This window comes from Macrotis lagotis, chromosome 1 (assembly GCF_037893015.1).
Source record: "Macrotis lagotis isolate mMagLag1 chromosome 1, bilby.v1.9.chrom.fasta, whole genome shotgun sequence".
Taxonomy (NCBI): Eukaryota; Metazoa; Chordata; class Mammalia; order Peramelemorphia; family Peramelidae; genus Macrotis; species Macrotis lagotis.
Window position 1 is genome coordinate 599206718 of NC_133658.1, and position 16037 is coordinate 599222754.

General features: G+C 39.2%; 1 protein-coding gene across 6 annotated transcripts in view; it reads left to right on the top strand.

Annotated features, from left to right (window-relative positions):
* Positions 1 to 5101: 5101 nt before the first annotated feature.
* The window catches only part of SAP130 (Sin3A associated protein 130), a 49728-nt gene continuing 38792 nt past the window's right edge, over positions 5102 to 16037 (top strand). For 2 of the 6 annotated variants that reach the window (XM_074214914.1, XM_074214915.1), the window contains exons 1-2: positions 5102 to 5284; positions 8798 to 8915. In XM_074214914.1, the coding sequence (XP_074071015.1) occupies positions 8804 to 8915 (112 nt within the window). In that variant the 5' untranslated portion in view covers positions 5102 to 5284; positions 8798 to 8803. Of the gene's footprint in view, positions 5285 to 5999; positions 6202 to 8797; positions 8916 to 16037 lie in introns of those variants that run through there. The other 4 variants (XM_074214912.1, XM_074214913.1, XM_074214916.1 and 1 more) reach the window with 2 other exon arrangements.

Here is a 16037-nt window from a genome sequence, read left to right on the forward strand (position 1 = left end):
GAGATGTTACTTTGAAACAAATGAAGTTCTGAAGGTAAAAATAAAGTCTTGTAGTTGATAAGTTAATGAGAGGTGTTGTAGTTCAAGAATGGCTGGAGGGGTGGCTAGGTTGGGCAGTGGATAAAGCACCAGCCCTGGAGTCAGGAGTACCTGGGTTCAAATCCAGTCTCAGACACTTAATAATGACCTAGCTGAATGGCCTTAGGCAAGCCACTTAACCCCATTTGCCTTGAAAAAAACCTAAATATATATATATATATATATATATATATATAAAATGGCTGGAATCATTCTGTGCAAAACCAGATATAATAGACCTCTGGAAAAAAGTGAATGCAGATAGAAAGGAATATACCTTTATCTCAGTGGTATATATGGCACCTATGCAAAAATTGGCCATGTGTTATTAGGGTATTAAAAATCTCACGATCAAAGGCAGAAATATTAAATGTCTCTTTTCCTGATTATAACATAATAAAAATTACATTTAATAAAGGGACATATAAAAATGAATTGGAAACTAAATAATCTAACTCTAAAGTAGGAGTGGGCCAAAGAACAAATCACAGAAATGTCAATAATTTTATTAAAGAGAATGATACTAATAAGACAACATACCAAATTTATGAGATGCAGCAAAAATGATAATTATGGGAAATTTTATATCCTTTTACACCTATATCAATAAAATAGGCCAAGAGCAGATTAATTAATTAGTCATACAAGTGAAAAAACTAGAAAAAGAACAAATTAAACATTCACAATTAAACACAAAATTAAAAATCCTGAAAATCAAAGGAGAGAGTAATACAACTGAAAAAAGCATTGAACTAATAAATAAAACTAGGAGCTGGATTTTTGGGGAATAGAATCAGAAAATAAATTACCAATTAGTTCAATTAAAAAAGAAAGAAGAAAACCAAATTATCAGTATCAAGAATGAAAATAGTGAATTCACCATCAATGAAGGGGAAATTAAAGTAACTATTAGGCCCAACTATATGCCAATAAATCTGACAATTTAAGCAAAATGGATGACTATTTACAAAATTATAAATTGTACAGATTATCAGAAGAGGAAACAATGTTTAAAAAACTCCGTCTCAGAAAAAAGAAATTGAACAAGTCATCAATGAACTCCCTAAGAAAAAATTTCCAAGGTCATATAAATTCATAAGTGAATGCTATCAGATATCTAAAGAACAATTAATTCTGATATCATATTAACTTTTTGAGAAAATAGGCAGAGTCCTACATCAAATTCCTTTTATGACACAAATATAATATTGATACCTTAACCAAGGAGAGCAAAAGCAGAAAAAGAAAACTATAGGCCAGTTTTGCTAATGAATATTGATGCAAAAATTTTTAATTAAATACTAGTAAGGAGATTATGGTAATATATCACAAGGATCATATACTATGACCGAGTGGCATTTATGCCAGGTAGGCAGGGATGGTTCAGTATTAGGAAAACTATCACATAATTGACCATATCACTAATAAAACTAACAGAAATCATATGATTATATCAAAAATGCAGGAAAAGTTTTTGACAAAATATAACACCCATTCCTATTAAAAAAACACACACACACATAGAGAACACAGGAATAAACAGAACTTCTCTTAAAATAAGTAGTTCTGGGGGTAGCTAAGTGGCACAGTGGATAGAGCACCAGGTCTGAAGTCAGGAGTGTCTGAGTTCAAATCCAGCCTCAGATACTTAATAATTGCCCAGGTGTGACCTTGGGCAAGTCACTTAACCCCACTGCCTTGCAAAAAAAATAAAATAAAATAAGTATGTCTTATCTAAAACCATCAGTAAACATTATCTATAATGGAGTTGTTAGAAGTCTTCCCAATAAGATCAGAGGTGAATGAAGGATGCCTATAACCACCAGTTTTGTACTAGAAATCTTAGTTCTAGCAATAAGAAAAGAAAAAGAAATGGAAGGAAATAGAATAGGCAATGAGGAAACAAAAGTATCACTCTTCACACATCTGACAGGAAAATCAGCTAAAAAGTAAGTTGAAATAATTAACATCTTTAGTAAAGTTGCAGGATATAATATAAACCCATTTAAATCAGTAGCATTTATTTATGTAACCCACAGTAACAGTAACAAGAGTTAGAAAGAGAAATTCCAGTTAAAATAATTGTGGACAATATAAAAGACTTGAGAGTCTACTTGTCAAGAGAAACCCAGAAACTATATGAGCACAACTACAAAATACTTTTCATACAAATAAGGTCAGCTCTAAACAAATGGAAAATATCAATTACTCATGAGTAGTTCAAATCGATATCATAAAATTGACAATTCTAAAAAACTATTCAAAATTATTTTATAGAGCTAGAAAAATCATTTAAAAATTATTCTGAAAGCACAAAAGGTCAAGAATATTAAGGGAAATTAATGAAAAAAAAATGTGAAGGAAGGTGACCTAGCTGTACCAGATCTCAAAGTATATTATATATTGGTAATCATCAAAACACTTTGATACTGGCTAAGAAATAGCATGTTCGATCAGTGGAATAGATTGAGTACACAATAGACAGTAGTAAATGACAATCCTAATTTAGTGTCTGATAAACAGAAGGACTCTATCTTTTAGAACAAGAACTTGCTATTTTATAAAACTCCTAGGAAAAACTAGTTAAAGACAAGCATCATATACCACATACTAAGAAAAAGTCAAACTGGGAACATGATTTAGACATAAAGGGTGATTCATAAACAAATGAGAACAAAGAACTGTCAGATCTGTAGAGAAAGGAAGAATTTTTGAGCAAATGAGATAAGAGCGTTACAAGTTGCAAAAGAGATAGTTTTGATTACATTAAAAAGTTTTGCACAAAGTTAACTAAAATTAGACTAATACAACCAAGATTAGAAGAAAAGTAGAAAGTTTGGAAACAATTTTTACAGCAAGCATCTCTGATAAATTTCTCATTTCGCAAATAGAGAACTGAGTCAAATTTATAAGAAATGACCATTCTCTAATTGATAAATGGTCTAATGATATGCACAATTTTCAGATGAAGAAATCAAAGCTAGCTATAGATGTGAAAAAAAATGTTCTAAATCACCATTGTTTAGAAAAATATAAATTAAAATAAGTCTTGAGGTACCACTTCCCATCTAACAGATTGGCTCATGTGAAAGAAAAGGAAAGGGGTGGCTAGGTGGTGCAGTGGATAGAGCACCAGCCCTGGAGTCAGTAGTACCTGAGTTCAAATCTGGCCTTAGACACTTAATAATTACCTAGCTGTGTGGCCTTGGGCAAGCCACTTTAACCCCATTGCCTAGCAAAAACCTAAAAAAAAAAAAGGAAAATGACAAATATTGGAGAAGCTTTGGGACAATTTGTACACTAATCCATTGTTGATGAGGCTACTCATTCTGGAGAGAGATTTGGAACTATGCCCAAAGAGCCATAAAACTGTGTACACTCTTTGATCTAGAAATAAACTACATAGGCCTATCACAAAGAAATTAAAAAAGTGGATGCAGAGTAAGGACCTATATGCACACAAAAATATTTATAGCAGCTCCTTTTGTGGTGGCAAAGAATTCTAAATTGAGGGGATGCTCATCAATTGGGAAATGGCTGAAGTTCAAGTATATAATTGTGATGGAATATTATTGTGCTATAAGAAATGATGAGGCTACTTTCAAAAAAACCTGGAAAGACTTATGTGAATTGATGCAAAGTAATGTGAACAGAACCAGGAGACTATTGTACCAAGTAACAGCAATATTGAATGATGATCAACTTTGAATGACTTAGCTATTCTTAGTAATACAATGATCCAAGATAATTCTAATGGATTCATGATAGAAACTGTCGTCCATCTTTAGAAAAAGAGATGATGGAGTCTGAATGCAGACCGAAGTTTATTGTTCACTTTATTGCAGGTGTATATTTTTTGTTCAAGTCTTCTTTCATACAATGGATTATAGGGAAATGTTTTGCACATTACATAGGTGTAACAAATCAAATTGCTTACCGTGTCAGGGAGGGAAAGAGGGAGGTAGGAAGAAAATTTGAAACTCAAAATTTTAAAAAAATAAATATTAAAAATGGTTTCTAAATGGAATTGGGGGAAATGAATCCCTAGAAAGTTAAGCATTTTAACACCTTTCATTTAAACTGTCTGTATAAACTGTATAAACTGGCTGTATAAATGCTTTATTAATATTATTATTATTATTATTACCCCAGTCCTGGGTGAGGTGATGTCTGGGGAGAAGCAATCACTGCATTTAATCTGAAAGACGTAAAAATGCTTAAGCTCCCAGGGGTTCATCCTGCTCCCCACCCCCTTCTCGGCAAACTTTGCTCAGCTTGGTTAAGGAGGATGACACAGGATTTAGTCTCCGCACTGGCCCCGGCAGGGGGGATAAGGCGCCTTGGAACGTGTCTTCCCAACTGCGGGGGAGGGGAGCGGGGCATCGGCCGCTTCTGCCCCCGGCACCGGGGGCCGGGGTACGAGGCCATCCCCGGGGGTCAGGCACTGGGGCCCCACGCAGCACAGCCCTCGGGGTGAGGAAGACACAGCGAAGCGGAGCCTTCAACAAAGCCCACTAAAGAGGCCTGGCGAGCAGTCCCTCGCGCTCCTCCTCCTCCTCTACTCCAGCCCCCGCTCCCCATCTGCCCTTTAAAGGGAAAGCATGGAATGGGGTGCGCTTGGAGCCCCGTCTCCCCAGTCCGCTCAAGTGGCCCGCCATGCAAATGACACATCCAGGCAGCGCGGCTCGGGGGCCCGGAGCAGGAGGCGGGGCTCCAGCACCAGATCCGGTCGCCTTTTCTAGGCTGGGGAGGGGGAGGAGAGGGCAGCATGAAGCGAAAAGCGGCTCCAGTAGAACCAATGAAAGACTGCAGAGGGGGGCGTGACGCAGGGCTGCCAGCAGCGCCCGCCCTTTCGCCCACTCCTACCCTCCCCGTCCCGCCCCCTTGCCCTGAAAACTACACTACCCAGAATTCCCGGCAACCCGGGACTGGGACATCCCTGCCCCGACGGTCCCACCTTTTGGCCAACGCCGCGCTCTCAGTGGCTCGACCCACGGTGGGCGGTGCTAGCCTCAACCAATGGGCGGGTGCCTCGGTGCGGCGGCGGAAGCGGCGGCGCTAGGTTGAGAGGAGAGCTAGCCGCGGCCGCCGCGGCGGGTCCAGAGCCCCCGAGACTAAGACGCCGGAGGGACGCGGCCAGGAAGGGCAGGGAGCAGGACGGAGAAGGCAGAACGGAGGCGCGGCGGCTACACCCGTCGGACCCCAGGTAGTGGCGGGAGGAGGAGGATCCGGGGGAGGGGGCGGGGCAGCCGGGCCGGGCCAGGGTTGCGGCGTCCGCTCTCCCGAGGCTCCCCCGGGAAAGGTGGCCGCAGCGAAGCGTAGATGGCTTGCTCCTCGGTCTCGAGCCGCAGCGCTTACGAAGTTGTGGCGTCCTGTCAATGGCCTGCGGTAGGGCGGTTAGTCCCGGCAGTTGAAGCTGCGAAGAGCCTCTGCCCCTGGCTTGGGGTGCCCCGCGGGAGAGAGGCGGGGCCTAGAGCCTGGGCCGACGGGCTGTGGGGTGGAGGCCCTGACGGGCACCAGACGGGGAGATCGGCGGAGCGGGGGGGGGGGGGGGGGGGGGCGGTGGCGGAGGCAGTTTGGCTCACTGAGCAGTTTAAAGTGACTCTCTACATCCGGGACCTGCGCCCGCCGCTTTCAGACCCAGGCAAAGGCGGAGCCTCCCTCCCCGCCCCCCCGATCCTTTTCATTGGACGAGCTGTGTCTTCTCCGCTATTGGTCGCGGGGTCGTGAAATTTGGGTAGCCCTGCCAGAAGCCCCGGCTTGATTAGTCGAGCTGGGTGGGGGGGGTGGGGCTAGGGCCAGGACTAATGCTGGATTGGCGCCCGACCCCGTGTGACGCCGTCGGCCCGGGGCCAATGGGCGGGCGGTGGAGAGGGGAGGGGCTGCTGCTTTGGAGAGAAAGCTGGAATCGGATAGCGAAGCTGCACTAGTAACTGGGGTGTTTGCTGGGCCGGAGCCGCTGTCACGGGGACCGAAAGGCTGTACTGGCTGTGGGGAAGGGGCCCTCCCGCTTCCCTCCCTGGTCCCTTTGTGAGTCCGCTTCCCGGACCGAGGACTGATGGAAAAAGAAGTGGGCAGGGGCTGGAAAGAAGCCTTTGGGGCAGTCGGCAGGCAGACAGTAGGGTAAGGGAGCTGGAAATCTTGGGGAGACCCGTCCGCGATCTTCCCCCGCTGGAAGAACCAGACCGCAAGACCTCGGAGAGGGGAGGCGGGACACTTCTGTCAACTGATCGCACTGATTGATTGGGGTGGGGAAAGGAACAGCTGAGCATTTGGAGTTAAAAACTACTATGGAAACGAACAGAAAGATTTTAGAGGAGAGTTCCTTCTTTAGAATGAATATGAAGGGAAGGAAGAAGGAAATCTGTAAATCGAGGTCTTTGCAAACAGCCATTGACTGATCTCTTTTTGGTCTAATATTGATATGGGATGTCTATGACTATACTTCTCTGCACCACGGAACCTTAAAGTGACATTGAGATATAAAATCTTATTGTTGGAACTTGCTAAAGACTGGCTTTCTTAAAAACATACTTCTTTGATTATGTGTGCACTATCAAAGTGTGATATATATATATACACACACACACATACATATATATACATACATACATACATACACACACACACTTTAAAGTGGAAAAATTCTGGTACCCTCGTTTAAATCAAAGTACATGAACTCAGATCATGGATTGTTGAAAGTTGTATTTTAGGTAGGATTTAATGAATAGAGTAATATATTACTTGTTGACAAGCCTTGATTTTACTACCATTTCTCCCATATGATCCTGAATCTGAATGGCCTTGCCTATTAATGTTCTCAGATTGTTCAAAGAAAGTACTTTTTTTTTTTTTAGGATTTTGGAAGGCAAATGGTGTTAAATGGCTTGTCTAAGGCCACACAACTAGATAATTATTAAGTGTTTGAGGTCAAATTTGAACTCAGGTACTCCTGACTCCACCTAGCAGCCCCAAAAGTACTTTTTTAATGATTTTTCATAATATCTTTGAATAAAGTTAAATTTTACAGTATGGTGTATAATTTTCTAGCAAAGCCTTGAATTATTTGTTTGCAGACTTGTAAAAATCTTTAAAGACAAAACAGTGATTAGCACTTTTTGTCATGTGCTGGGCTAGTGCTCCATAAAGTTTCAAGAATACCTATTTGTTGATTTTTACTCTCAAAAATTATTGAAAAATTTATTGCGTCCCTCCCCACACTCAAGCAAATTTTATTATTAGCTGGAGTTTGCAAAACTTCCTATAGTAGTCTATACCAAAAAACCGTATGTGCTAGCATTGTATAATTCTTATCTAAGAAACCATAAAGATGATTCAAAAGTATTGATAACACAAAACTGGGAGAAATGACTTATCCTGCGATGGCAGGATGAGTCCAAAAAGATTTTGGCAGGCTAATTGTAAAGTTTTACAGTCAGGTCAAGATGAAGGAGATATAGCTAGGCTAATTCATCTGAAAATGGTCTGGGGTGAGAGACTTAGTTGAATACAAGCTTGACATGAGATGATAGCTTACTTAGTATGCTATCAAGAAAGAGTAATGCACTTTTGGACTGCAGTAATAGAAATATGATGTCCAAGAGTATAGAGTGAGAGTCCTGTTTTACCTCTACCCTTGTCTGGACTCATAGAATATTGCCATTGTTAGTTCTTGACACACTTTTAGGAAGGACATTTTTAGTTAGAAAACATAGAGGAGGGTAATAAGATTATTTGATAAAAGACCCAAGAGCTGGCCACCTGCTTTGATCCAGAAGTCAGAACTAAGAATAGTGAATAGAAATTGCAGAGAAGTGGATTTTGATTTAAGGAGGAACAGTAAAAGCTTTATTAAAAAGTGAAATGGGTTACCTCAGAAGGTGGAATCCTTCCATGGAGGTTTTCAAGAAAAAGCTAGATGACCATTTGTTGAGTATGTTGTAGAAGTGATTCTTTTTTTTAAGTTGAGATTGGACTGTTTGAACCCTGAACTCCCCTCCAACACAGATCTGTTTTCTGCAGTGTAATTATTGGAAAAAGTAGTAAATAATGACAAAAAAGCTAAAATTTTTGTTTTGTATTTTTTGGCAAGGGTAGATGAGTGAGAATGATTTCTAAATACTTCCTAGAGAATGTTCAAATAAAGTTTTTTTAAAAACATGCCCCAAAATAGATAGGTCCTTAAGATCCCTTTATGATGAGAAAAATGTTAATGTGATTTGACAAAAAAGAAGTCATAAACTTATCTATGGATAGCTGGGTGGCTCACTGGATAGAACAAAGACCTGTGTTCAAATTTTAGCATCAAATACTAGCTGTGTGACCTCAGGCAAATAATTTAAACCTGTTTGCTTCAGTTTCCTATCTAAAATGAGCTTGAGAAGGAAATGACAAACCATTCCAGAATCTTTGCCATGATCCCAAGTGGGATCATGAAGAGTTGAATATGACAGAAACAACTTAGCAATAATCATAGATGCACTAGAGTAATTTATTAGCAGTTTTCTACTTGCTTGTAGAAATGCAGGTAGTATTTCCCACTTAAAAATTACTTAGTTTTTCAGCTGTCATTTTGTCTAATTGACATAAGTTATTTAGTTATTCTAACAAGTAAGTTAATGACATCTTAAGGTACAAGTTCAGTGTTATCAACTGTAGAATGTAGTAACAGCCTACATTTCAAGTTCAGATTGTTTAGCTATTTGATTGTGTTTTGCAGGTGGAAATGAGCTCTCAACAGTTTCCTCGTCCAGGAGCCCCTTCTACAGGGCTAGGCCAACCTCCCTCACAGATTTCCAACAGTGCATCTACAGGGCTGATAAACCCAACAGCCACAGGTAAGGTGTTTTTAAGTGTTCTCTTATTTACTTTAATAAGCTTGCCAGTTTTAGTGTTAAAAATTAGGCAAATTTTACTGCTGGGTGATGCAGTGCATGGAGTACAGCCACAAAATCCTGAGTTCAAATCTACACTCAGACATTTACTAGTTATGTGACCATGACAAACCACTTGACTTTTACGTGCCTCAGTTTCCTCATTTGTAAAATGGAGAGAATCACATTTCTCAGGGTTGTTTCCAGGAACAAATGAGATAACATTTGTAGAACTTTGCAAAAGCACTATCTTTTGTAATTAACTGAAATAAGTAAAATTTATAAGGCCCTGGCTAAAATTCAGTACCATTATGAAAATCTTACTATATGCCAGTTGAGAAGCTTAGTGGTATAATAGATAAAGAGCCAGCCTTGGGGTAGTGGTTCAAAGCCTATCTTTGACATTTGACTGGCCATTTGAACCTAGGTCTTTTAACCTCTCAGTACCCCAGGCAACATTCTAAAAGTCAAATTAGAGGTGCTAATCTATATAAATAGAGGTAATATTTAATACTTTCCCTAAGCCACTAAAATCATAAGTCAGTTCAAAAAGTAAAAGGAACCAGCCACATCCTCAGATAATTTAGTAGAGCTACAAAGACAAAACAATCACTACCCTCATGAGCTTACATTTCTGCTGTGGAGGGTACAGTATGTACATAAATAAGTATGATAAACAAAAATTGAGGGGAGAGAGACAGAGCACTTACAACTTGGAGAAGTAGGGTAGAATTTATTCATTGAGGTGGTGATGCCTGAACTGAGCCTTGGTAGAAAACAAAACTTTTTCTGTCTCTGTTTTATCACTTCCTTTCATGTATCTTTGATAGGCATGAAGATAATTGAGTAGTTTTCAGGTTTTTCAAGCCTGAAAAAACTCATTCAGCATATCTGGGTACCTGCCATAAGCTAAGCAGTTTGGGAGGTAACAAATATTTAAGATAAAGTCCCCGTCTCTAGAAGCTTTCATTCTGGTAAGGGAAAGTTGACAGTAACAGCAACATAAGGAAATACAGACAACTTCTAGGAATTCTAGATGTTTGCCTATAAGTGACTCATTTAGAATTTGATTTTCTTCTTTACAATAGTACTTAGGGGATAGGTACTATTATTATCCCCATTTTAGAGATGAGATAACTGAGGCAGAGAGAAATAAGTGACTTTCCAGGGTTACATGGTTATTGAATAATTGATGTAGGATTTGAACTCAGATCTTCCTGATGCCCAAGTCTAGCATTTTTTTTTAGGTTTTTGAAAGGCAAATGGAGTTAAGTGGCTTGCCCAAAGCCACAGGGCTAGGTAATTATTAAGTGTCTGAGGCCGGATTTTAACTCAGGTACCTGACTCCAGGGCAGGTGCTCTATCCACTGCGCCATCTAGTGGCCCCCAAAGTCTAGCATTCTTGACTATACCATCTATCTGCCTCAAAAATCTTACCATCTTTATCCTTATCAGCCACGTTATTTTACAGATGAGAAAATAGGCCTAGGGAATTGAAGTGACATTCCCAAGGTCATTTAACTAATTAATAACAAACCTAGAGTTAGAATTAAACTCTCCTGAGGGTTCTCTTACTCATTCCCTGTTGTTTCATCAGTGAATGACACTCGTTATATTATTCAGAGTACTGAAATAAGATTTTTTGACATGACAGAAGAGCCATTAGACTGACTCTTCTGGGCATCATATTACAAAAATAAGAAAAGACCTTCCTGGATTAGGGTATGGGATGTATCACAAATAGATAGGATAGAGGTTGGAAATAAGTAGAGGTAATATTTAATACTTTCCCTGCACCATTAAAATCATGAGTGGCTTGCCCAAGGCCACAAGGATAGGTAATTATTAAGTGTCTGAGGCCGGATTTGAAGTCAGGTACTCCTGACTCCAGGGCTGGTGTTCTATCCATTGCATCATCTAGTCACCCCCAAATTCTGAGAGATTTTATGATTAGGTAACCACAATAGAAATACAAAAAAAAGTCTATAGAGGGTTTACCCATCTCTCTCCTGGACCTGAAATTAAGAGTCAGGTAAGAATTAAAGTCCAAGGGGCGGCTAGGTGGCGCAGTGGATAGAGCATTGGCCTTGGAGTCAGGAGTACCTGAGTTCAAATCCGGCCTCAGACACTTAAAAATTACCTAGCTGTGTGGCCTTGGGCAAGCCACTTAACCCCATTGCTTTAGAAATCTAAAAAAAAAAAAAAAAAGAATTAAAGTCCAAGAGTGAGGGAGACTATGAGGCAGTAGGTGGGTCTGCAGTGGTGAGAAGAGAGAGGAAGAAAATTCTACCAGAAGGTAAGAAAATTTTTGTAGGCACTTACCTAACTCAAACATCTTGGGAGTCTACTTGTATAAGGGCTGTATCAGATCTGATTCAGACAAGTCTGGTGCTCCTAGTTTTGATCAGAACTAAATGGAGCCCTCCTAGACCATTTAAGTTAATAAAAGGTTTACTTGTCCATAGAATCAGAATAGCAGCCATATCCTGCAGGTTCAAGTGGATGCTTCCCTTTTTCCCATCCACCAAGGAAACAGATCTTTTCAGTGGAAGATGCTAAGTGTAATGCATAGCTTTGGTAAAGATGCCAAGGATGAAGGACTCTAACTCTGTGGGCTAGACTCTTTGGAAACCAGAATCTCAATCCTCCAGACCATTCTAACTACCTGCATTTAGGGGAAAAGATAATACTGTTACACCATTTCTTTGTATGAATTAAGCAATTCTTCCTAAATGATTATCCATAGAGTGAATGGCATATTCTAAAGGAAATTACAATTATCCATAGAAAGGATACTTGTACATAGTGTAAAAAATGGCACAGTTCTTATTATGAAAATTGTTGCTGACATTTTGACCCTGAAGTCTTTGAAGTAAGGTGTGCTTCAAAGAACATAGCTTAACAAAGATTTGGGTGCCCACTGTGTACGGTGTACAGGGATAGCAAAAAAAGTTTTCCATTTAGCAGTAATACACACATTAATGAGCACAGTAAGGGTATTATAGATAATGTTTTACCTAGTAGAAAACTATTTTTGCACTAGAAGGAGCAAATTGGCCTTGTTACTTATAATATATATCCAAAAAGGTAAGATTCTGTTTATCCTTCAAGTTACTACCTAAAACAAATGGATTTCTAGAGCAGCAAGACAATATAATACATCTTATTTCTTTGTAACCCTAATATCCAACAGGTCAGCTCAACGTTTCAAACTTATCAGTGTTTCACAAATTGAATAAATTTACATTTATATAAATTTATGGTCACAAAACACTTTTGCATATGTTGCATCATTTGATACTGCCTATGAAATGAAGAAAGCAGTTATCATCTCCATCTTGAAAAGAAAGAAACCCGATGCTTGGGGTGCTTGTTCCTTGCTCAAAGTAACAATTTGATTCTGTAGCACATATATATTAATTAAACCAACACTTGTTAAATGAGAACAAAGTATAAGACACTGTTTTAGAGGGTTGGAATATAATAATAATAAACCACCCTTCTCTTAAAGATTTTATAATCTAGAAGGGATAATAGTATGAAACAACTATTTTTTTTAGGTTTTTGCAAGGTAAATAGGGTTAAGTGGCTTGCCCAAGGCCACACAGCCAGGTAATTATTAAGTGTCTGAGGTTGGATTTGAACTCAGGTACTCCTCACTCTAGGGCCAGTGTTCTATCCACTGCACCACCTAGCCGCCCCCGAAGGGATAATAGTATGGAAGCAGAACTAAAAAAAAATAAATAAATAACATGATCTCAGTGCATTGAGAGAGACAGGGGAATAGTACTACATGTTCTTCCTTTCTCAGACAACATAGGGAAATTTATTGTGTTTATTTCTGGAGGCACAGTTTGCAAAAGATAATTTATCAGGGGATGAAAGCCATGTTGATGAGGGGCCACTATACAACATGCCATACCATATTTAAGATTGGTTGAAGAAACTGGAGTTAGATAACTTAAAGAAAGGTCATAAAAAGAACAAAGAAGTATCTTAAGTTTTTGAGAAGATAAAAGAAGAAAGATTAACTTTGTTTGCTTTGCTCCCAGAAGGCAGAACTGGGAGTAGTGGATAGAAGTTGGAAAGGTAAAGGTTCTTTATAAACAAAAACTTTATAACAAATGATATATTTCAAACGTAAGCTTGTGGGGAGGCAGCTAGGTGCCACATTGGATAGTGTTGTGGCTTGCTTCCTTGGGGCCCACAGCGGCGACCTCCCTCCTGGAGGGGAGCTGAGAATAAGGAGTCAAGCCACTACTGCTACAGCAAGCCACAGCCAGGATAGAGCACTACCCCTGGATTCAGGAGAACCTGATTCAAATCTGGCCTCAGACACATAATATTTACCTAAGTGTGTGGCCATAGGCAAGTCACTTAACCCCATTGCCTTGCAGAAAACAAAAAGTAAATGGATTTCCAGTGGGGAATAGTTAAGCAAATTGTATGTGAAATGCAGTGGAACATTTACTGTGTTGTAAGAAAGAGTGAATATGATGAATTCAGAGAAGCATGGGAAGACTTATATGAACTGATGCAGAGTAGTATACATAATCGGGAAAACAATTTATGCAATTAATATAATTATATAAGTGAAAACAACAACAAAACAATTGAATGCTTTGAAATATTAATGACCAGAATTGGCCCCCAAAAAGAGATATAAGGATGCATTATTTTATTTTTCCCTTTTACAGTGGAGGACAGCAAATGATGGAGCACTGCAAAAAATGTTGATCTTTTTATATGCTACTTTTTAAAATATTTCTTTGTTATAAAGCATAGCTCTCTGGGAGGAAGAAAGGAAAGGGAAAGGATCATATTGGGAACTATGGTTAATTTAAAATAAAAGATGGGTTTTTCAAGTTTTTTTATTTAGTCTTTTTTTTTTAGTATTTTTTTTCACAAGGCAGTGGGATCAATTGACTTGTCCAAGCCACACAGCTAGGTAACTATTATGTGTCTGAAACCGGACTTGAACTCAGGTCCTCCTTACTCTAAGGACAAAGCTCTATCCACTGCACCACCTAGCTGCCCCCTTTTTGATTTTGTTTTATTTAACCTAAAGAAACTAATGGATTGCCTTGGGAGAAGGTGTTTTCCCACTTATTAGAGCTCTTCACAGAGGAGCTATAATTCTTTTGTTAGGGATTTTCATTCCTGTTGAAGAGACATGTTGGTTCAGATGACTCTGAGGTCTTGTTTACCTACTCTGTGACTGGTAAACTATACCCTTTACTAGTATATGATATGTAGTCAGGAGAGATCAACACAAAGGATTGAGATTGATTGGAACCCATGATTTTTGATTTACTTATGATGTAGGAAGTACTGTTTCCACTATACCATGTTGCCTTTCTACAACTTGGGTCTGCCCTCTTTAATAAATCGCCTGACTTCTCTTGGGTCCTCTTTTAGTTAAATAGAAAAGATAAACACTCTTTTGAGATTAAGGTTAACTAGTGATTATTTTTTTTTAAGAAAGATTTTATTTTCAGATTTACAATTTTCCCCCCAATCTTGCTTCCCTCCCCCCACCCCCCACAGAAGGCATTCTTTTAGTCTTTACATTGTTTCCATGGTATACATTGATCTCAGTTGAATGTGATGAGAGAGAAATCATATCCTTGAGGAAGAAAAATAAAGTATAACAGATAGCAAAATTACATTATAAGATAACAGGTTTGTTTTTTTTTTCTAAATTGAAGGTAATCATCTTTGGTCTTGGTTCAAACTCCACGGTTCTTTCTCTGGTTACAGATGGTATTCCCCATTGCAGATAGCCCCAAATTGTCCCTGATTGTTGCACTGAAGGGATGAGCGAATCCATCAAGGTTGATCATCACCCCCAATGTTGCTGTCATTGTGTACAGTGTTTTTCTTGTTCTGCTAATCTTGCTCAGGATCAGTTCATGCAGATCCTTCCAGGCTTCCCTGAATTCCCATCCCTCCCGGTTTCTAATAGAACAATAGTTTAACCAGTGATTATATCCTCTGCTGTAGTCGATGCTGAAAATAAAACATGGCCTCATGAAGCCTAGAAGATTCAAGGGACAGTTGGAGTGTCAAAAAACTTAGTTAAAAAGGCTTGATTATGCAGTTGGGTGGGGGGAAGGGGTCAAAAAACTTAGTTAAAAAGGCTTGATTATGCAGTTGGGTGGGGGGAAGGGGTGTGTGTCTGTGTGTGTGTGTGTGTGTGTGTGTGTGTGTGTGTGTGTGTGGTTTTAAAGAGTGGAATAGAAGTGAGGTTGAAACCAATAGTCATTCTGTAGCTGTGTTGTATCAGATAAATAGAATTATTTATCTCAAATAACTATCTGAAATTTTTGAATTTCACTTCACATATTTTGGGGGAAATATCTGTTTTTAATAACAAGAGGTTTAAGAAAGCATAACATACAAAGACTTGAGAAATGTGATCTCATTAAAGCAAACTTTCCAATAATGCAAATCCCAGTACTTCTGTGCCTATGTGCCTTGTTTAAACCCTTGTTCATTTTTCCCCGTAAGTTTTCCACAGGTTTACCCAAAGAAGACTCTCAGATAGTAATTTTTTTAAATTTTTTTCCTCTCATTTTATTTTTTTTTAATTAAAGATTTTATTTATTTTGAGTTCTACAATTTTTCCCCCAATCTTACTTCTCTCCCCCACCCCGGAAAGCAATTTGTCAGTCTTTACATTCTTTCCATGTTGTACATTGATCCAGATTGAATGTGATGAGAGAGACATCATATCCTTAAGGAAGAAACAAAGTATAAGAGATAACAAGATCAGACAATAAGATCAGTTTTTTTTCCTAAATTAAAGGGACTAGTCCTTGAACTTTGTTCAAACTCCACAGTTTATCTGGATACAGATGGTATTCTTCATTGCAGACAGCTCAAAATTGTCCCTGATGTTGCACTAATGGAATGAGCAAGTCCATCAAGGTTGATCATCACCCCCATGTTGCTGTTAGGGTGTCCAGTGTTTTTCTGGTTCTGCTCATCTCGCTCAGCATCAGTTTGTGTAATCCCTCCAGGCTTCCCTGAATTCCCTTCCCTCCTGGTTTCTAATAGAACAGTAGTGTTCTGTGACACACATAT